General features: G+C 41.0%; 1 protein-coding gene across 1 annotated transcript in view; it reads left to right on the plus strand.

Moving 5' to 3' along the window:
* plxna3 (plexin A3) overlaps nt 1–23,448 on the plus strand; it is a 281,769-nt gene that overhangs the window by 137,318 nt on the left and 121,003 nt on the right. Inside the window, exons 6-7 of the mRNA XM_049486209.1 lie at nt 21,324–21,447; nt 22,291–22,447. Of these exons, the coding sequence (XP_049342166.1) occupies nt 21,324–21,447; nt 22,291–22,447 (281 nt within the window). The remainder of the gene's footprint in view (nt 1–21,323; nt 21,448–22,290; nt 22,448–23,448) is intronic.

Here is a 23,448-nt window from a genome sequence, read left to right on the forward strand (position 1 = left end):
ATTAGTTTATTAATGGTTACTAATTAGGTTGTAAATGCCTTAAAATCATTAAAAAATAAGTTATAACACATACATAGGAAGGTCAACAATGACCTGTTGTTTGTTAAATAGTGAACCCACAGCCATCTATATTGTTGCCCTTCCTATGTATGTGTTATAACTGATTATTAATGATTTTTAAGGCATTTACAACCTAATTAGTAACCATTAATAAACTAATTGTAAACCATTTATAAACCCTTTATAAAGGTAGTCTTATTTTAAAGTGCTACCAAAACAACTTAGAATCTGACATATTTTATTATTAAATATTGTGTGTCAAATTCATTTTAGCCCTACTATAAACATGGAGATCAGGTAAATTGGATACTCTAAATTGCCCAGAAAAAATGAGTACTCAAAAATGTATCTGGTGTGTGTGTGTGTGTGTGTGTAAAGTGTGTGGTATATATGTAAGTTTGTGTGTATGTAAGTGTGTGAGTAATTGTATGCATGACTGTGCCCAAATATGGATTGGCGCACTGTTCTAGGTAAATGCTGTAGTGCTGGATGCAGTCCTCCTCCAGGTGGACGGTGGTTGTTTCCGGTTGAGAGTATGCTGTGCGCTATTGGCTGCCGCTTCTCACCGGTGTGTGGATGAGTGTTGATGTGTAATGTGCTTGTTTGTAAAACGTGTAAAGTGTAAAGCATCCTAGGGTTGGGAACTTGGTTCATGAAGTTCACTCATATAATCAATTTTGAATAGAGTTTTAGTAGAGTTTTGGTTGCACTGATGTTTTTTTAAGATCGTGTGGTCATGAAAATTTGCCATGAAGGCAATGGGAAAAGTCCTGAAAATCAGTAAGTGTGTATGTGAGTGTAAGAGTGTGTGTTTTCCGTCTTCTCCACTGAGCTGAGCTGTCGTCAGCAGTCACAGCGCTCTCCGCTCAGGCGCTTCTCAGACAGATAAAGTTATCCAGAGGTAGATGAAACAGAGCCTTTGTTCGGCGCGTCCGGCCGGATGATAAAAACGGCTATAAAGAGCGGCGGAGTCGCGCAAACTTTCCCTCTTTCCCTCTTTCTCTTTCTATCCCTCCTCCTAAACCCCGGCCCCATACCTTCATCAAGATAAAGATCTTTAATTAAGATGCAAATCTGGGATTGATGGAATAATTAGCGCCAGCCTTTGCCGCGCCCGTTGGAAAATGACATTTGTTTGCATATTAATGCCATATCCCCAGACTTTACATGACCTTGTGACAGCCACTGCACAGCGCAATTAGTGGGACATCAAGCAAAGCGAGAGCGCGAGAGAGCGCGAGAGACAGAGATTTAATAGCTAACTCCCTGTGACTAAAGGCTGGTTTATGCTTTCGCGTCGAGTCAGTGATGAATAATCTGTGATGTAGGGATAGAGTAAATGGCCTGCGCCGTTGTGAGCATTTATACATGTGTGATTTCACTCTTTCTCTCTCTATCTATCTATCTATCTATCTATCTATCTATCTATCTATCTATCTATCTATCTATCTATCTATCTATCTATCTATCTATCTATCTGTCTATACATTATCTTCCTAAAACTCTCACTCTCCAACACTATCTCTTTCTATATTACTTTCTCTCCTTTTCCCTTGCTTTCACTATCTAAATCTCTTTTTCTATCTCTCTCTACTTTTCTCTTTTTAAATCTCACTCTTGCTCTGTCTCTCTAATTATCTCTCTTTCTCTTACTCTCTTTGTCTCTCTAACTATCTCGTTCTCTTACTCTTTCCTTTTCTCTTGCTCTCACTCTCTAACACTCTCTCTGTCTTTATATATCATTCTCTTTCTTTCTTTCTATCTATCTATCTATCTAGCTATCTATCTATCTTTCTATACATTCTCTTCCTAAATCTCTCTCTCACTCTCTAACCCTATATCTTTCAATATTACTTTCTCTCCTTTTCCCTTGCTTTCACTATTTAAATCTCTTTATCTTTCCATCTCTCTCTACCTTTCTCACTCTCGCTCTGTCTCTCTAATTCTCTTTCTCCTACTCTTTCCTTTTCTCTTGCTCTCACTCTAACACACACTCTTTCTCTCTCTCTGTCTCTCTTCCTTTCTATCTATCTCTATCTATCTATCTATCTCCGTGTATCTCTATATATCTCTCTCTTTCTCTCTCTCTTTGTGTCTCTCTATTTCTCTCTCTCTGTCTCTCTCTCTTTGTGTCTCTTTATTTATCTTTCTCTGTCTCTCTCTTTATGTTTCTCTTTCTCTCTCTCTGTCTCTCTCTCTCTTTGTGTCTCTCTCTGTATCCCTCTATATTTCTCTCTGTCTCTCTGTATCTCTCTCTATATATCTCTTTCTCTTTGTATCTATATCTCTCTATATATATCTCTCTATATATCTCTGTCTCTCTCTCTCTCTATTTCTGTCTCTCCCTCTCTCTCCATCTCTCTCTACCTGTCTTTTTCTAAATCAGCATCTAATACGGATTTGATGCTGAATAAGGAATTAACTTTAGGCCTGTGTTTCCGGTAGTCGGCCACAGAATAACAGGTGACCAGTTGTTTTTTATATAATTCAAGAGTTTACAATTCGTAGTCGCAATTTAGCGACTTGGTTTAATGCAAATTTAAATGCAAAAATATAAATAAGCCAATATAAAAACAAAGGGACAATCTAGACAGTTTAACAAATAGCGCCATTAGGCTGTAAAAAGGAGTTTTTATAAGACAGTCCTATCGAGGACCCGTCCTAAGCATTTAAACTCAGCTACAGAGAGCGAGAGAAACAGAGCGAGTGAACTCTGACCTCCAGCATGTCGCTCACAGCACCTGACCACTGCTCAGATGACAGACAGACACATGAATAAAAAAGAAAAAAAAAACAGAAGAAGAAGAGGGAACAAGTGAGTAAAACGGAGAAGTGTGACCGGGCGTTCATCACTGCTACAGGCAGGTCACAAGCTGAGAGCAGACTGGCAGCAGGAGACGGGCGAGAGATAGAGGAAGAGACAGAGAGAGAGAGAGAATCAGCAGAGAGAGAGAAAGAGAGAGAGAGAGAGGAAAAAGAGCAGCAGTGGCTCATGTTATGCCACAAGGACAGCGTGTAAACTCTCGGCAGCCCGAGCTCATGACTGAAAGCGTCTCAAGGTTATAGACACTTTATAAAGTCAGTCTCTGTTTGCATGACTGTGCTGGATAAAGTCAGGGGAATCCTGAAGGCCGTCCTTCATACATAAGGTGCACCAGATTATAAGATGCATTAAGCAACACTACTTAAACGGTGCCTACATCAAAATGAGCAAAGTGTCTCACCATGTTTCCCTTCTAATACAGGTGCTGGTCAACGAATTAGAATAATTTGAAATAGTGCAATCATGAAATTCTTTGAATGCATTTTTTGTGCAGAGAGCAAATCAGGTGTTCACCGCACCTGTCCTACTCGTTAGACTAATCACAGAACTCGTTACCTGTAAAAAAATTTGCTCAGCTGAGCTTTCCAAAAGGCCCATTTAGGCCATTTAACTGTGACACTGTTGTTTTATTGAATTAGAATAATGGAGAAACCGTTTCATTGAATTAGAATAATTTTTATTATAATTACAATCATCACTTTCTCAGTATTTTGTGGCTGCCCCCTTGGCTTGTATGACTGCCTGAAGTCTCCGCGGCATCGATTTGACCAGCTTGTCGCAAGTTTCCGCACTCACAGCTTCCCAGGCAGTGGCGATGTTCTGCTTCAGTTGGTCCAGCGTAGTAGGCTTTCTGTCGCGAATTTTCCGCTTGACGATGGCCCAAAGGTTTTCAATGACATTGAGGTCAGGCGAGTTGGCCGGCCATGCCAAAACTTCAAGCTGTTTTTTAGTGAACCAATCTTTGGTCGACTTTGCCGCATGAGCCGGTGCAAGATCCTGTTGAAATATGAAGTCTTCTTCGCTGAACTGTTCCTCAACAGTCGGAATCAGGAACGTTTCCAGAACATCTTGATATACGGCAGCATTGACAGTCTTCTTGAGGAAGCAGAGTTTCCCTACACCTCGAGCGGACATGCATCCCCAGACCATAACGCTCTGGGGAAACTTGACGGATCTTTTCACGCACTCGTGGTTGTAGGTTTCGCCACCACGACGCCAGACACGAGGACCTTGGTCACCGAAGGAGATGCAGAAGCGTGATTCGTCACTGAAGACCACTTTCTGCCAGTCTTCAGCAGTCCACTCGCCGTGTTCTTTGGCCCACTTCAGCCGTTTCTCCATTTGTTTCTTGTTCAGCATCGGTTTTACTGCTGGAACGCGAGATTTGAAGCCGAGTTCGCGCAGACGACGGTAAGTGGTTGATCTGGAGACGTCAGCGCCGGTCTGCTTGTTCCACAAGTTGGTGAGCTCGGAAGTGGACTTGAACCGGTTGCTGACTGCGATCTTTCTCAGCTGCTTGTTGTCGCGAGCAGAAGTTTTTCGGACGCCGGAACAGTTGGTGCGCTTGCTGCAGTTTTTCTTGAGAGCTTTGCAGACAGAAGACTGGCTGATGCCGAGCTGCTCAGCAATTTTAGTTTGGGTCAAGCCTTGTTGGCGAAGGGCTTGAATTTGAGCCACTATTCCTGTTGAGAGGTCGCGCTGCTTACCCATGATTGATTTTACAACTTAGAAATTCTACTCAACCCTGACTTTATACTGCACAGTGAACACTCTTCACAGAAAACAAAAATTTGAGCATTTATTCTAATTCAATGAAACGGTTTCTCCATTATTCTAATTCAATAAAACAACAGTGTCACAGTTAAATGGCCTAAATGGGCCTTTTGGAAAGCTCAGCTGAGCAAATTTTTTTACAGGTAAGGAGTTCTGTGATTAGTCTAACGAGTAGGACAGGTGCGGTGAACACCTGATTTGCTTTCTGCACAAAAAATGCATTCAAAGAATTTCATGATTGCACTATTTCAAATTATTCTAATTCGTTGACCAGCACCTGTAGTCTCAAAATCACAATAATATTGTTTATCGGAATAATTTTAGGGATGATATACAAGAGACCTTTGATTTTACTGAATTGAAAACCTCTGGAATATAATCAAGAGGAAGATGGATGATCACAAGCCATCAAACCACCAAACTGAACTGCTTGAATTTTTGCACCAGGAGTAAAGCAGCATAAAGTTATCCAAAAGCAGCGTGTAAGACTGGTGGAGGAGAACATGATGCCAAGACGCAAAAAAACAAAGTTATTCCACCAAATATTGATTTCTGAACTCTTAAAACTTTTAAAAAACATGATCTTGTTTTCTTCTCTGCATTATTTCAGGTCTGAAAGCTCTTCGTCTTTTTTCTTTATCTTTATTTCAGCCATTTCTCAATTTCTGCAATTAAATAAATGCTCTAAATGACAATATATTTATATGGAATTTGGGAGAAATGTTGTCTGTAGTTTATAGAATAAAACAACAATGTTCATTTTACTCAAACATAAACCTATAAATAGCTAAATCAGAGAAACTGATTCAGAAACAGTCCAGTCCCATAGAGACGTATTGCCAATAGAATAGGACCCTCTGCTCTAGCAAATACAGTAAATAAATTAAAACAAAAAAAATTAAATTAAATAAAAAATGTGGTGATCTTCCAACATCCTGACCTCACTGAAGCTCGTCGCTCACTATACTGACAGCAATAGTAGAGACAGTTACCCCAACAAAAGCAGGATAATGTTCTGCACACACTGGTAGCCTGGCTTTGGCGAACAAAATGACATAAATGTGGAGAAAACAAACAGTGGCAGACGTCCCGCAAAGGCTTTGTCTACAGTGTCGCGCACATAACAGCTGAGCAAACTCAACAGCTGAGCGCACCATGTGACCAAGAGTTTGATTGGTCGGGTTAGAGTCAAAAAAATATATATATGATAAATTTATATTTTTTTCCATTTATTGTTCTCCCTAATTTGGAAGAATAATTACCCAATCTGCTCTTTGAGACTCTATCTTCTATCTCTTTTATCCCTTTTGTTCTTCTTTGCAAAACACTTTGTTAAAAAGCTGTTAAAACATTAATTTTCACGTCTTGCCACAGATGATCAATGGGATTTGGGTCTTTTGGGTCTTTTAGGACTTTGACTGGGCCATTCTGACACATAAATATTCTCTAAAGATCTAAACCCTTCATTCCACTGTAGCTTTGTAGCTCTGGCTGTATGTTTCCGGTCATCGTCCTTTCGGAAGGTCTGTCTCTTTACCCAGTCTCAAGTCTTTTACAGCCCTCAACAGGTTTGTAGATTCTTAATAAAGGCATCAAAACTATGAATGAACACATGTAGAGTTTTATGTACTTAACGAAAAAAAAATATATATATATATATTCTAGTTTCTTCAAAATAGAGCCACCCTTTGCTCTGATTTCTGCTTTGCACACTCTTGGCATCATTCTCTCTTAATGAGCTTCATTACGAGGTGGCCACCTGAAATGAAACGTTTTCCAACAGTCTTGAAGGAAGGAAGGAGTTCCCAGAGGTGTTTATTAGCACTTGTTGATCTCTTTGTCTTCTTCACTCTGTGCTCCAGCTCACCCCAAACCTCAAATCTGGATTGGGTTCAGGTCCGGTGACTGTGGAGGTTCAGCTCATTTTTTGTTAAGTACATAAAACTCCACATCCACAGTGTTCATTCATAGTTTTGATGCCTTCAGTGAGAATCTACAATGTAAATAGTCATGAAAATACAGAAAATGGTGTGTCCAAACTTTTGGCCTGTACTGTAGTTACCCTGTTCTCTTCTGGTGCTGTCTCAATCAGCCTCTTCAGTGCTTTTTATATGGCGGGAATCTGACTGTCTGGCTTTGAGTGAGCTGATGGAATAGGGCTCTTTTGCGGGAGGTGGCAGATGCCAGGGTTGCTTGTTTGGCACGGGTTCTGCAGACCCACATGTGTAAGTGTGTGTTTGGTGTCTAGTGTGTGTGTATGAGTGTGTGTGTTTGTTGCTGCTGCTTCTCCATGTTGTGAAGCCTCTTGCTCCTGCTCCCTCGGGGATGACACGGCGCGCCGTTGCCATGAGAGATAGCGCTTCACACACACAGCTCCTGCCAAACACGGGCTCATTCTGTCTAAGGGAGAGTGTGTGTGTGTGTGTGTTGGGGAGGGTGGGGGGTTGTCTGGGGGGTGGGGTGGGGGGGTAGAGACACTCCTTTGACCTGCATCTCTCTCTCTTTCTCTCTCTACTGGTTGTTGTCTTGGCTTTGTGTTCAATTCCCCGAGGGCTCTTTAGGCTCTAGCCATCGAGTTAGCCAAGCCGGGGCATGGAGCGCGAGAGCGGACGAGCGAAAGAGAAAGAGAGAGAGAGAGTGAGAGAGGAGTGGAGGGATTGAGCGAAAGAGGGAGGGGGTAACAAGAGGGAGAAGGGGAAAAAAAAAGCAAAGTGCACCCTGGGAAATGGTCTGTGTCCATGGCAACGAGGGGAAACTGGAAGATGGATTTGCAGCGCGATTCAAAGCGGTCCCATTTGGTGGGTTTAGTGGTGCTACTGTGAGTTTCTCTGAGTGTGTGTGTGTGTGTACACGAGTGTGAGTGTGTATACGAGTGTGTGTGTGTGTGAGTGTGTGGCACGGCACGGCACGGTGCAGCACATAGGTCTCTGCAGACGTTCTTATCAGGCCTCCCGAGTTTCTCCCTGTCTTCATTAATGTTCTATTAGCAGCTCAAGCCTTCTGATGACTACGTTTAGAAGAAGCATGGTTTCCCTCCACCCCCCCAGCCAGCATCACTACCTCCACCAGCATCAGCACCACCAGCAGTACCTCCAGCATCTCCAGGGGCAGCAGTAGACTTTAGAATTTGACCTGCTATATTTTTTAAACTATAAGACGCACTTAAAATCCCTTAATTTTCCTTATAATCCAGTGCACTTTATATATAAACTCCACCAGTCAGGTATTAAGGAGCAGTAAAACTAGTTAAGCATCATTATAAGGGTGAGGTTTCAGTGAAGTTTCTCCAGCACTAAGGCTGGGTGCAGCAGCATTAGCATTAGCTGCTAACCACAGCACTAGCTCTTGGACTGTAGTCTGCGTATTTGTGTTTGCTGATAGCACTCTGGGTTACCTGAACACTTAGGGTTCCTCAGTCTAGCACAGTAGGGTGGCATTTACAGTTGTGGTCAAAAGTTTACATACACTTGTAAAAAAACATAATGTTATGGCTGTCTTGAGTTTTCAATAAGTTCTACAACTCTTATTTTTCTGTGATAGAGTGATCGGAACACATACATGTTTGTCACAAAAAACAGTCATAAAATTTGGTTCTTTCATAAATTTATTATGGGTCTGCTGAAAATGTCACCAAATCTGCTGGGTCAAAAATATACATACAGCAACATTAGTATTTGGTTACATGTCCCTTGGCCATTTTCACGGCAACTAGGCGCTTTTGGTAGCCATCCACAAGCTCCTGGCAAGCTTCAGGTCGAATGTTTGACCACTCTTCTTGACAGAATTGGTGCAGTTCAGCTAAATGTGATGGTTTTCTTGCATGAACCCGTTTCTTTAGCACTGTCCACATGTTCTCAATGGGGTTTAAGTCAGGACTTTGGGAAGGCCATTCTAAAACCTTAATTCTAGCCTGGTTTAGCCATTCCTTTACCACTTTTGATGTGTGTTTTGGGTCATTGTCTTGTTGGAACACCCAACTGCGCCCAAGACCCAACCTTCGGGCTGATGGTTTTAAGTTTTCCTGCAGAATTTGGAGGTAATCCTCCTTCTTCATTATCCCATTTACTTTCTGCAAAGAACCAGTTCCACTGGCAGCAAAACATCCCCAGAGCATAATACTACCACCACCATGCTTGACAGTAGGCATGGTGTTCCTGGGATTAAAGGCCTCACCTTTTCTCCTCCAAACATATTGCTGGGTGTTGTGGCCAAACAGCTCAATTTTTGTTTCGTCTGACCAGAGAACTTTCCTCCAGAAGGTTTTATCTTTGTCCATGTGATCAGCAGCAAACTTCAGCCGAGTCTTAAGGTGCCTTTTCTGGAGCAAGGGCTTCTTTCTTGCACGGCAGCCTCTCAGTCCATGGCGATGTAAAACACGCTTGACTGTGGAGACTGACACCTGTGTTCCATCAGCTTCCAAATCCTTGCAGACCTGCTTCTTGGTGATTCTTGGTTGACTCTTGACCATCCTGACCAATCTCCTCTCGGCAGCATGTGATAGCTTGCGTTTTCTTCCTGATCGTGGCAGTGACACAACTGTTCCATGCACTTTATACTTGCGTATAATTGTCTGCACAGTTGCTCTTGGGACCTGTAGCTGCTTTGAAATGGCTCCAAGTGACTTCCCTGACTTGTTCAAGTCAATAATTCGCTTTTTCAGATCCACACTGAGTTCCTTTGACTTTCCCATTGTAGCTTTTGTAGCTGAGTCTAATCACTGGGTCAAATGAGCCCTATTTAAATGGGCTCATGAGAAGTCAACAGCTGTAGTCAATCAGAATCACTTACAAGAAGTGAAGAGGCCATGACATGAAGCTAATTTGATTGACACAACTCGCTACATCACCAAAATTGACAAATTTTGTTGCTGTATGTATATTTTTGACCCAGCAGATTTGGTGACATTTTCAGCAGACCCATAATAAATTTATGAAAGAACCAAATTTTATGACTGTTTTTTGTGACAAACATGTATGTGTTCCGATCACTCTATCACAGAAAAATAAGAGTTGTAGAACTTATTGAAAACTCAAGACAGCCATAACATTATGTTTTTTTACAAGTGTATGTAAACTTTTGACCACAACTGTATGTGCCACTGTGCTGGGGTTAGCGGTTAATGCTAATGCTAATGCTAATGCTGCTGTACCCAGTCTCATTCAGTGCTGAAGAGAGAATCTTGACAGAAAACTCACCCTTAGAAACAGATATTGGAAATCCAAGCTTACTGTAAGTAAACAGAAGAGCTTTACTCAACCAAATAAACCAATAAACCAAATTTTATTTTATTTTTTTAAAGAATTACAGTTTTGTTTAGTTAGTCACTTCCACCAGCTTTCTCATTAAAAGGGAAACATGGCGGCACCCTTTGCTCGCTTCGAAGTAGGCATCCTTGCTAGTGTCACTTAATAAGTCTTATAATCTGATGTCGCATTTTGTATGAAAATAGACCAGAAAATAGGCGTTCATTGATAGTGTGCCCTATAGTCTAGTGCGTCTTCACACTAAAGTTCACTAAAACGTCTTTGTGACTCCACATAATGATGCTAAACCATCTCCTCTTTGGTGTCTTCGGTGTCTCTTTCCACCTCACAAAAATGAACCAACCCAGTAGATGAATAGGATTTGTTGGATTCCCAATTCTTGGGATGGGTTGCCCACTATCCTTGGGCTATTCCTGCCCTGCGCCCAATGATTCTTTGTGGTCTGATCATAAAGAAGCAGATAAAAATGAATGAAAATTAAGATGAATTAATGAAGGAATGTCCTGTGAAATGTAAATCCATGGTCCAACCGCTCAGTGCTTCCTATGGCGTAGGAAATTCGAAAATTGATTACGCCCCCACTCCCCTGGTACACCTTTACGTTTGGAGTGGCCAACGTTTTGATTTTCAGATGACGGACAGAAGTGGACAAAGCAGAGCGTCTGAAAGGCAGAAAGAGAAGCAGCGCCTCATCAATACTCTTCACTCACTGTAGAGCTGCTCTGCATTTGCCTAACTAATCAGAGTCAAACAGACAATTGACCCGGACCCCGCGAGACACTTAGTCCTTAGCACTCATCAATTAATGCACTCAATCGATCTCCCTCTCTTTTCTTTCTCCTGCTTCTTGCTTCTCCTCTTCTTCACTTCTTCTGCTTCTTCTTCTTCTTCTTCTTCTTCTTCGTCTTTCACCCCCTCGTTCTTTTCTTTTAACCCCATTAAGTCTTTTACTTCTAAGAAACCTTCTGAAGCAAGCTTCTATTCAGAGCTCTCAACAAAAAAGAAGAAACCGCCGGGTACCATCTTCTAGCTTTTGTAATTTATTTCCTGCGCTCACGCAAGAGTTCGAGATGACCCAGTCATGTAATAAGCAATATTCCGAGGCTAGAACGGGGCGGCTCGGGCAGCGGGAGGGACGCACCGGAGCACTAATCTCATGTGAAGGACGCCGAATTAGGCAGAGTAATAGAATTCCAGAAAATTGAAAACGTTGGAGCCGGTGGACGGGCACGGAGACGAAGCTCTGCAGTCTGGGAATGACTCAATTCAAACACAATCAGTTACACAACTGTCCTTCTCCTTCGACTCTGTCTGAACCGCATTAGGTTGACTAGGGTCAGGGGAGTAGATAAAGTGTAGATCTGAGGCTTGCGGTGAAGGTTATTCTCCTCTCTCGCTGCTGTTCCTCCACCTTTTCCACCAACTGCAACACTGCAGGAGCCAAATCCAGGCATCTGCTCGCCTGCTTACCTGACATTTCCTCCGGTGCCTGGATTTGATACGATTGCTACGTTTTCACTTCATATCTGAAGGTATAGGACTGTGTAAAGCCAGGCGGACACTGTGCGATTTTTGTAATCGGATGCGTTCTGGAGAGCTCACACTGCACGTTTGAATCGTTTGTCGTGTATGAACAACGCCTGCGATTCATCTGCACATCACTGTACGGTCCGACTGACCTGCTGCGACGGGGGAGCTTACACTGCACGTCTAAACGCAGCCCGTAGGCGGAGCTTTCTTTGCGTACAAACTCTCGCTTCAACACAACATGTCGCCTTGCAAAAGAAAGCGCTTCTTTTTATTTGTGCCCTGTTGTGCGCTGAACGTCCACGGAAGAGACGTACATGGACTCACAGGTGGCTGAGGCGACGTGGACTCTACGTGGTCCGTTTTACAGAAGGAGAGCGCATAGAAAAATGACTGCGCGTCAGGCTGCGAAAGAAACACCAGCAGCTTAAATAAAATAAAATAATTTTATTTTTTATTCTGTTTATTGTTTATGTAAAAACTGGTTTTGCAACACTGAATATTAAACAAGCAATCGATTATTCACACTGGATAGGGACCCTCATTTACAGTGCCGCTGAGCATTAACAGTTTAAAAGGGATTAAAAAAATATATAAAAAATAGAAATAAAAACTGACATTTATTATAGACGAATAAAATATATACGTAAAAAAGGAAAAATAGGACCTTTTAAAAAGATCATAAAAATTGACAAAGGTAAAAAAAATTATATCTTATGAAGATATATATTTAATGATTTGATTAATAAAAGAAGAAAAAAATATAAAATTAATAAATAAAAAATATAAACTCATTAAAAATTTGTTTAAAATAACCCAGGCTTTCTGCAGAATAATCAAAGTTTCAGTTAGTTTCAGTTTCAAATCATGAAAACAGCTCACCAAAACCTCAAACTATTCTTTATTTTTGACAATATTTACTTACAGGTCCTTTGCTTGTACTTACAGGCCCTTACTTATTTTTATTCAACTGAACTTTTATATTATCTGTAGCCTCGCGCTGAATTCAGCTCCGCGCTGCGAAAGAGAGTGAGAGAGAGGCGCAGCGCATTTTACCACTTACCCTGTGGTATTCAGTGAAGCTTAATCACCCCAACTCATCCCATTGGTATTCAATGGAGTTCATTCACCCCAACTCATTCCAAAGATGTTCAGTAGAGCTTTATCGCTCCAACTCATCCCATTGGTATTCAATGGAGCTTCATGATTCCAACTCATCCCAGTGGTATTCAGTGGAATGTCATCGTTCCAACTCATCCCAGTGGTATTCAATGGAGCTTAATGATTCCAGCTCATCCCACTGGATTTTACACAAGCTCAATCACCCCAAGTCATCCCAAAGATGTTCAGTAGAGCCTTATCGCTCCAACTAATCCCAGCAGTATTCAATAGAGCTTCATCATTTCAACTCAACCCAGTGATATTCAGTTGAGCTAAATCACTCCAACTCATCCCAGTGGTATTCAGTGAAGCTCAATCACCCAAACTCATCCCATTGGTATTCAATGGAGCTTTATCATTCTGACTTATCCCATTGGTATTCAATGGAATTCATTCACCCCAACAATGGTATTCAATGGAGCTTCATCACTCCAACTCATCCCAGTGGTATTCAATGAAGCTTAATCGCCCCAAGTCATACCAAAGATGTTCAGTAGAGCCTTATCACTCCAACTAATCCCAGAGGTCTTTAAAGTATCTCAACAACTCTTTCCCAAAGGCAGTCACGACTCCTTTCATGATTGTTATTCATATTGCTCTTAAATGTGATAAGCCTGCAATGTTAGTCTTGGCAGGACTGTGTTTGATTAATCTGTATAATGTGTCTTGTTTTGCGGTTGAATGATGACTCATTAATTAGCTTGTGTTTTGGATGGCTGGACACACACTCTGCCCAGTACTGGAGCGCTACACACTGAGGAGATATCTGCTGTGTATTTATAATCGGTGGTAGACTCAGGCTGTTTGAAGGGCAGGGGCCAAAAATAAAAAGGGCCTAATACATGAAATGAGCTTGTTTGTTCTAGTGGTGATCTAAAAAACATAAATGGATGGAATTGACGCAAGTTGAAGAATGGGAATGGGAAGATTTTTAAAAGGTTTAACCTACTAAAAGGGCATTTCCCATGTACTTTTACCCTCTCTTACCCCAAGTGTGCAGTGACTACTCATCCAAGAGGTCAAAAAAGCCTGCAAGCTGAATAGCTTCAGTTAAGATTAGCATTCATGACCTTCCCATATGAAAGAGACTGGGCAAAAATGGCCTACATGGTAGAGTGCCAAGATGCTGAGCACAAAGAACATCTTAATGATGCACAAAACTATTGCGGGAAATATTCTGTGGACTGACGGGACAATAGTTGAACTTTTTGGAAGTTTTTTTGTGAGGAAGATCTGGCGTAAAAGTAATATTCTACTCCCTAAATTCAGCAAGTCATATTTCCAGCTTCCACACTTTCCACAAATGTCAAGAATGGTTGCCAAATTGTACAAAAACCCCTCTAATCCAGTAGGCATAACTCAAAGGAAGGGTCTTCCTACTTTAACAGTACAAGTCAGCATGTTGCGTTCATATCTGAGAGCAGGACGCCAAACAATGCAATATAAAAATGGGTTGCCAAAACCGATAGGACTTTGGACATGTCCAGAACATCAGTCATCAGTCACATCATGTAGGGTCTGCATTTAGTCTAATTATAGACAATTTAACTTTACTTTACTAACTTTTCACCAATGAAGGGATGGTGTTCTACCTTAAATTGCACCAAAGAAAGTCTATGATGGATGCAAAAACTGTGCACTCTTGCCATAAGTCTTCTGGAATTTGATTGCCTACGTTTTTAAACCATTATTGACATCAATTTAATTCGTCTTGTACCAAATCAAATACAGTTTAGAGCAACACAACACATTTGATCTTCTGTTGTGGTATTCTTATCCTACCCCTACTTTTTTCTACTGGAAAGGTCACCCTTTGGGACACTGTCTAGTTGGGTTGTGGCATTGGAGGTTCTTCATAAATTGTCCAGATCTTGAGGCCACATCATCATGATTTGCCCACTTACAAAGAGGTACACTAGTGGACACGTTTCAATCACTCAGTCAATTATTTTTCACAAGAAATCCATCAAATTAGGAACTGCGTTTTGTTTTTACCACTTAAGTTGGCACTTTAGTGGAGCTTTACTCAACCATGGAGGCACTCGGGTGTGGAGTTTGTAGCTGGTTTATAGCTGGTTTGTAGCTGGTTTGTAGCTGGTTTAGCTGGTTTATAGCTGGTTTAGCTGGTTTGTAGCTGGTTTAGCTGGTTTGTAGCTGGTTTATAGCTGGTTTGTAGCTGGCTTAGCTGGTTTATAGCTGGTTTAGCTGGTTTATAGCTGGTTTAGCTGGTTTATAGCTGGTTTAGCTGGTTTGTAGCTGGTTTAGCTGGTTTGTAGCTGGTTTATAGCTGGTTTGTAGCTGGCTTAGCTGGTTTATAGCTGGGTTAGCTGCTTTATAGCTGGTTTAGCTGGTTTGTAGCTGGTTTGTAACTGGTTTAGCTGGTTTATAGCTGGTTTGTAGCTGGTTTGTAGCTGGATTTGCTGGTTTATAGCTGGTTTGTAGCTGGTTTAGCTGGTTTGTAGCTGGTTTAGCTGGTTTGTAACTGGTTTATAGCTGGTTTGTAGCTGGATTTGCTGGTTTGTAGCTGGTTTATAGCTGGTTTGAAGCTGGCTTAGCTGGTTATAAGGAACTGCGTTTTGTTTTTGCCACTTAAGCTGGCCCTTTAGTGGAGCTTTACCCAACCATGGAGGCACTTGGGTGTGGAGTTCACCGGTGTTTGCAGGAGCTTCTGGTGGCGACTGCAGCACCATGGGAAAACAGCGACTTATCATACATCACATTAGTGCGAGTGTACCAGGAAGGGGAGTGGGGCTTAATTGGACGGAATCTCATTTCACAGACAGAAAGGGGGAGGGGTCAGGGGAAGCCGAAAACCAGGAGAGCGGTATACGTATCCCTAAATGTGGATGAACATACGAAGCCGCCACGACTTCCTTTAATTAAGCGCATTCCTGTTCGTCGTTCGTTCCTCAGACATATGGGTGTAATTAGAAGTAAACAAATCATTAATGCAGCGTGCATCGTGGGTAAAAACAGCAGCCACACTATCGACAACACTTTTATGTTCCGCAGGAAAGGAGGCAGCAGCAGCAGTGATGGAAGGAAAAACATGTGCACGTACACACACACCAACACTACACACACACTATACACACTTTATACACACAACACACACACACACAAAAAAACTGGCTTCTCCTGTAAGTGATGAAAGATAAGGAAATCTGAGACAATCCCAGACTTACCTGAGCTTCTGGCCTGGGTTTCTGTTTCCCCGGCCGATTGGGTTCTAATCCAGGCAGCCGGATGCCGGCGAGGCCCATCTGTGAGCGCCCTGCGTCTCGTCACAATCCATGAGTTTTTATTAGTGCTCTGCTCATCACCACCAGCCTCCCACGGACTACAGGTTCAAATTTAGAGTCTTTTTTTCCCACTTCTGGGAAAAAGTGATTAAACAACTTTGTAGCTTAAAAAAGCTTGTCTAGCTGGTTTATAGCTGGTTTATAGCTGGTTTGTAGCTGGTATAGCTGGATTATAGCTGGTTTAGCTGGTTTATAACTGGTTTATAGCTGGTTTAGCTGGTTAATAGCTGGTTTGTAGCTGGTTAAGCTGGTTAATAGCTGGTTTAAAGCTGGTTTGTAGCTGGTTTAGCTGGTTTATAGCTTGTCTAGCTGGTTAACCATCTTGGTCAAGCTGGTTGAAGCTGGTAAACCAGTTAAATCAGGTGGTCAGGCATTAGAAGACCAGAATTAAGTCATCAGGTTGTGGCTGGATGACCAGCTAGGTTAGCTTAAACCAGCTTGGATTCTGAACTAGTCAAGCTGGTTTATAGGTGGTTCAGCTGGTTGATCATCTTGGTCAAGCTGGTTAGGTCTGGAAAACCAGTTCATTCCGATGGTCAGGGCTTAGAGGAACAGTTAAGTCATCTGGTTGGAGCTGGAAGACCAGCTAGGTTGGCTTGAACCAGCTTGGATTCTGAACTAGTCAAGCTGGTTTATAGCTGGTTTAGCTGGTTAACCATCTTGGTCAAGCTGGTAGACCAGCTAGATTAGATGGTTGGAGCTGAAAGACCAGCTAGGCTAGCAGGTTGGGGCTAGAGAACCAGTTAGATCAGCTGGTTGGGGCTGGAAGACCAGCTAACCTGGACCAGTAAGATCAACTGGCTGTTGCTGGTAGACCATTTAGGTTAGCTAATTAGATCAGCTGGTCAGGGCTTGTAGATCAGCTACATTAGCTGGTAGACTCGTTAGGTTAGTAACCTAACTTGCACCTTCACTATGTTTTTTTTTTTTTTTTGCAATCACTTTCTGAATTGTGGTTGGCTAAATGACATTTGTTCTTGGTAGAATTGCTAGAGTTTAGGAATGCAAGCCTTCCTGGCATATACCAACTTTTTGTCTTGCCAACGTTAAATGTAATCAAGTTTATTTACATCTCCCTCATTTGCTGACTTGCTACGGACAGTAGTTATAGATCCCTCAGTCAGACAAAGTCTTCTGGCTAATCCTGTTGTGTTCTGTTTAACCAAAATAAACTCGTGGGTGAGGCTCTGGTGAGGGTTAACATGTAAGGGGTGGTGCCAGACCCCTGACAAACTCTTTTAATTGACTGCGAAATAAATAAATCTTTTTGATTCATTGACACTTTTTTTTTTCCATGTTCTGTAATCACACTTTTTTGGCAGGAGAGCATCAATGTCAGTGTTTAATTACCTGAATTGTTCTGTAATGTGATGAGCGTAAAGAGCTCATATTGGTGGATGTGGTGGACGGATGGTTGTTGAATGCTCGTAGCCGTGAAAGTTTCATATACTGAAGTGAACCCAGTCGAGCAACAGCTGAATTCAAATCAGGCGAAAGTGCAGAGCTGCGCTGTTCCTGCAGAAAGAATGAGATTAAATCTGCGCAGAGTGTCGCGCGGCGGCTGCAGGGCCTGCGGGCAGAGCCGAGGAGCAGATACAGCGTACAGTATGTGTTGATTCAGCATTGTCCGTCTCTGCAGTGCGACTGATATTTTGTGCTGTTACACGGAGGACATGCTGAGAATTAAGTTTTAATGTAAAAAAGAAAAAGTCTTAAAGTACAGATTTAAAGGGGTAGAGTTTGAGGCATTATCTAATGGTTGACCAGCTTAAAAACCAGATTGGATTCTAAGCTGGTAAAGTTGTTTTTAGCTGGTTTAGCTCGTTGACCATCTTGGTGAAGCTTGGTCCAGTTAGATTACTAGAGAGTTAATTACTTGAATTTCTTGCCTCTTAATAAAGTTAGTTTGAGAGCATCAGTTAAAGTAAAGTTGTGAAGAGGTAGGGTTACAGGTATACAGTGAATAGTGAATATTTAAGTAATGTTCTAATCCATATTATCTCAAGAAAACTACTCAACTATGTAAAGAAGACATGACTTTAAGAAACGATGGTCAGTCAATCCAAAAAAAAAACCCAAGAACTTTGAAAGCATCCTCCAGTGCAGTCATCAAAAAGACCATTAAAAAAAGTTAGGATGGAACTGGCTCTCATCAGGACCGCCCCAGGAAAGGAAGAGTGAGAGTTTCCTTTGTTGCACAGGACAAGTTCATAAGAGTTACCAGCCTCAGAAACTGCAAGTTAATAGAATACATTGGTTTGTTTAAGACTTTTAGTATTAAAAGTTAAATATTGCTAAATTTAAATACACACTGAGCTATTTTGTTCTATATGCTTTAAAACTAGCTTGAGAAGCTTGATAATCAGGGGTTAATAAATGTTTTAGTAAAATGAACATTGTTGTTTATTCTATGAACTACAGACAACATTTCTCCCAAATTCCAAATAAAATATCGCCATTTATAAAGCATTTATTTGCAGAAAATTAGAAATGTCTGAAATAACAACAAAAAAAAAAGATCCAGAGCTTTCAGACCTTAATTAATGCAAAAACAAAAGAACAAGTTCATATTCATTAAGTTTTAAGAGTTCAGAAATAATCAATATTTGGTGGAATAACCCTGGTGGTTTTTAATCATAGTTTTTTTTTTCATGCACATTGGCATCATGTTCTCCTCCACCAGTCTTACACACTGCTTTTGGATAACTTTATGCTGCTTTACTCCTGGAGCAAAAATTCAAGCAGTTCAGTTTGGTGGTTTGTTGGCTTGTGATCATCCATCTTCCTCTTGATTATATTCCAGAGGTTTTTTTTTATTTGATTTAAAATCTTTTTAAGTTGCTGCTGATTTATTTATTCACTTATTATTTAATTTTTAAGCAAGTCTATGAACTAATGTCATGTCTGGAGCGGAGAACTGAAGCAGGTTTTATTTTGCATATGTTATGAATAGATAGGGTCAGATTGGCCCGAGGGCTGCGGCGTCTCTTAAGCGCATGCAGAAAAAAAAAAATATATATATATATATATAGAGGAGATTTGTGCCCATTTACAAGTATTAACACACACACACACACACACACACACACACACACACAGGCCCTCTCTCCTCGGATCTGCCGAGCACAAACATGTGCAACTTTTAACTCCACTTAACACGTCTGACAAATGTGCCAGCGTTATGAATGTTTTAATATCCGTCTGCCGCTCGGCGTATCTGCTCTCGGGAAAAGCAGGCCGCTCGCCCCCACAGACGGCGCAAGAAAAACAAAACATGAAATATAGAGGAGTGCAGGGGGGCGGGGGAGGGGGGGGGGGGGAGCGCCGTCTCATAAACCGCACTAATACCGGACCGGACCGAGCTGGAGATGAGTGGAGCTACTGACTCGGGTTTACTGAGCTCACTGTTCACAGGCTGCAGTACTGTTTAAAACTGGACTCCAGTCTGATCAGTAAACTCTGTGTGTGTGTGTGTGTGTGTGTGTGTGTGTGTGTATGTGTGTGTGCGCATAGAGACCAATCTGGCCAAGGGTGACTGTGGTTCTGATGACCACCTGCCATTTGACATACATGCAGTTAGACAGTTGCTCCACCCTTGAACAGTGAAAGCATGTACTGTACATTTTTGTGTGTAAAACAGTAAAAAAAAAAAAAAGTGAATTGACTGAGGACTGTGTTTTATGTAGTGTAATCTCACAGCCCTAGACCGGCCCTACAGTCTAACTGCTGCTCATCAAGCATAAGAAGATCATCAAGATCATCATTCAAATCCCAGCAAGAGATCAGTGCTCAAACGTCAAAAGTGCAAAAGAAAAACACACCTTCTTTAATAAGAGCTGGTGACTGAAATGTGCTTAAACATTGAGACCATGGATGAATGTGGTGGTGATGACCTCCCACTATTCATCTAACATGCAGACAGTTAGACAGTTGCTCCACCATGTAGCTGTAAAAGCATGTACTGTACAAATTTGTGTCCAAAAAAAAAAAAAAAAAGTAAACGAAAGCTGAACTGACTCCGAAAAATGTATTTTATGTAGTGTATATAAGTGTATAGTGTAGTGCTGTTTAAGTTGAGTAGAGTATATTTGCGTCTCCGTATCTTATTAGAGAAGGGTTTGGACTTTTGACATTCGAGTCCTGAGCTCTTGAACTGATGATCTCCTCACACTTCATGAGCAGCAGTTAGACCGTAGCACCAGCCAGGAGCTTTGAAATTAAAAAAAGAGTAAATTCACCTTTTCATTCTTTTTTTTTTTAGACATAAAATTGTACAGTACATGCTTTTTACAGCTCTAGGGTGGAGCAACTGTCTAACTGCCTGCATGTCAAATTTCAGGATGTCACATAGGTTTTAATCCCATCAACACCACAGCCTTATAAGCTTAAAAAAGCCTAAAAGAAAAGGAGGGCCTCCTGATTCGATGTGATTATTTGGAGTTCTAACCTGCAAATGGGATTAAACAGAAAATAAGCTCATAAAAAGGCAAAAAAATCTCATTCTTAATCTTCATTTCTTCAGTTTGGGAAAGTATGATTTGTGTCTGAAAGCAGCTGCAGCAACCGTCTTCTTTCTTGTTTCAATTCTCATTCATTCATAATGAAACAGCTGTCTTTAAAACCTTAAATTTCTTGTATTTTATATATATATATATATATATATATATATATATATTTTTTTTTTTCAAATAAATAAGTCTGTATGTTCCCTTAAACTGTGTGTAAATGACATTTGCAATGGTCTAATGTTTTAATTTAACTGTTTTATTCTATAAACTACAGACAACATTAATAAAGAAATAAAGAAAAAAAGATGCAGAGCATTCAGACCTCAAATAATAATGCAAAGAAAACAATTTCATATTTAGTTTAAAGTTTTAAGAGTTCAGAAATCAATATTTGGTGGAATAATCTTGTGGTTTTCAATCACAGTTTTTTTTATGCATCTTTGCATCATGTTCTCCTCCACCAGTCTTACACACTGCTTTTGGATAACTTTTTATGCTTTACACTCCTGGTGCAAAAAATTCAAGCAGTTCAGCTTGGTTGGTTTGATGGCTTGTGATCATCCATCTTCCTCGTGATTATTATTATATATTCCAGAGGTTTTCAATTTGTGTAAATGACATTTTGAATGGTCTACTGTTTAAATTTAAGATTTTAAAGGTGTAAAATATGTTAAAAACCCTGTAAAAGTGCTGTTCAGCTGTATAGTACTGGATGTTACTCCTGAATAGTAATATCTACTGTTCAGGAACAGTCAGGGATGTTAGTAAATGAAAGGCCTGAGCGTGCTGTTCCTCCAGTAAAGCAGTAAATGAGCAGGTTTAAGGTATTGTGTGAACAGGTGCTGAGGTCTGATTACAGGTTCTGGGCTCTGTAGTCTAATCCGGGCTTTGGATTTGTGTTCAGGTGTTCCAGGAAGGAAGCTTGTCAGAAGTGGGAGGTGCCTCAACACTTCAACACGGAGCTGAAGCAGTGTGTAGACATCACCGTCACCCCCAGAAACATGTCCGTGACCGCTGTGTCCACTCAGGTGAGCGACCTTTACTGCGAACCAGAGATTTCCCCCAAATGTCATGTTGTCCACGTCTTTCTGCATCAATAAATCCCTGATTTTCTCTCGCTCTTTTTGCATTTTTGGTCTCTGGTCTCAGATCTGGAAAGAAAATTAGGAATCAGGAATTAGGTTTCTCTGATTTTGCTATTTATAGTTATATAATTTGAGTAAAATGAACATTGTTGTTTTATTTATATAAACTACAGACATGTCTCTCAAATTCCAAATAAAAATATTGTCATTTAGAGCATTTATTTAATTGCAGAAAATGAAAAAAAAAAAAAAATGAAATAAAGATAAATAAAAAAAAATCAGATCTTTCAGACCTCAAATAAAGTTTTAAGTTTTAATCAATATTGAGTAGAATATCCCTTGTGTTTTTAATCAAAGTTTTTGTTTTTTTTTTGCATCTTTTTTGCATCATGTTCTCCTCCACCAGTCTTACACAATGCTTTTGGATAACTTTATGCTGCTTTACTCCTGGTGCAAACAAAATTTAAGCAGTTCAGTTTGGTAGTTTGATGACTTGTGAGCATCCGTCTTCATTATCCTTTTGATTATATATGGTAAAATCAAATAAACGAATAATTTTAGGCATATATACGTAAATTAAATATACATTTTCCTAACTAATAACATGAACCATATTTCTTAGGGATTTCTCAGAGAGACCATATCTTTAGAATTGCTCAAATTTCTAGATGTCTGCCTAAATATTGAATTATTCCTATATACAGCTTGTTTAAGCTAAATGATCAAGATAAGCTGTGTAGGCGATCAGTGCAGATGCTAATAATGTGTGTTTTACGTTGATTCCAGTTGAGCGTGAAGGTGGCGAACGTGCCGAACCTGTCGGTGGGGGTCACGTGTGTGTTTGAGGATTTGAGCGAAAGCCCAGGAGAGGTGCTGCCTAAAGGACAGGTCCTCTGTATGTCCCCCTCTCTACGGGACGTCCCGACTCTCACGCTCGGCTATGGTAAGAAATACACTGTCAGCACTGTATTATTCGAGCGAGCGGTGCTGCAGCATGGAAGCTAGTAAGCAGGCTTTAGATCAACAACATCTGCAGGAAGATTAAACGATACAATTACAAATGTTTATACATATATAAACATATACATCAAATATAGATGTATATGTTATCTACTAAACTAAGCAGTAACTATACAACTAGGACCTGTAAAGTAGTAACTCCAGCTCTGGGGGGTGTATGTTTGGAGCAGTGGGATTTTTTTATTATTATTTTTTTTATCACAGGCTTGGTTTAGGCTAATGCAGCTAGCGGTGCATAAAGCTAGGTTAGACTAGGGATAACAGTTTACATGAGCTGGTTTATAATGTGCAAACAATAAAAAAACACTGAAAGGAACACTCTAAATGTAATCATTAGCAGTATGATGTATGAGTATGATTTCTAGTTGCTTGACAAGGTAGAGGTTACTGACTTTTAGGTCTTGCACTGCATTGTGTAGATTCAGCCTCTGTAGGGTTGGGTAGAGTTGGGTTGGGTAGGGTAGTCTAGGGTATGGTAGGGTTGAGTAGGGTAGGGTAGGGTTGAGTAGGGTAGGGTATGGTTGGGTTGGGTATGGTTGGGTAGGATTGGGTAGGATTGAGTAGGGTTGGGTAGGGTCGGGTAGGGTAGGGTTGAGTAGGGTTGGGTAGGGTAGGGTTGGGTAGGGTTGGGTTGGGTAGGGTTGGGTAGGATTGGGTAGGATTGAGTAGGGTTGGGTAGGGTCGGGTAGGGTCGGGTTGGGTAGGGTTGGGTAGGGTTGGGTAGGGTTGGGTAGGGTCGGGTAGGGTCGGGTAGGGTCGGTAGGGTCGGGTAGGGTGGGCGGGGCAGACAACTGTTTTTTTTTTTTATATTGGACTGCTATAGCTACTCTTATTTTCTACTGAATGCTCTGTTAATAATCACAGAATCTGATCTAGTGTGTCCAAACATGTGCTACAGGGGTTAATTTAAACACGGTTACTTTA

Source organism: Astyanax mexicanus, chromosome 12 (genome assembly GCF_023375975.1).
Source record: "Astyanax mexicanus isolate ESR-SI-001 chromosome 12, AstMex3_surface, whole genome shotgun sequence".
Lineage (NCBI taxonomy): Eukaryota > Metazoa > Chordata > Actinopteri > Characiformes > Acestrorhamphidae > Astyanax > Astyanax mexicanus.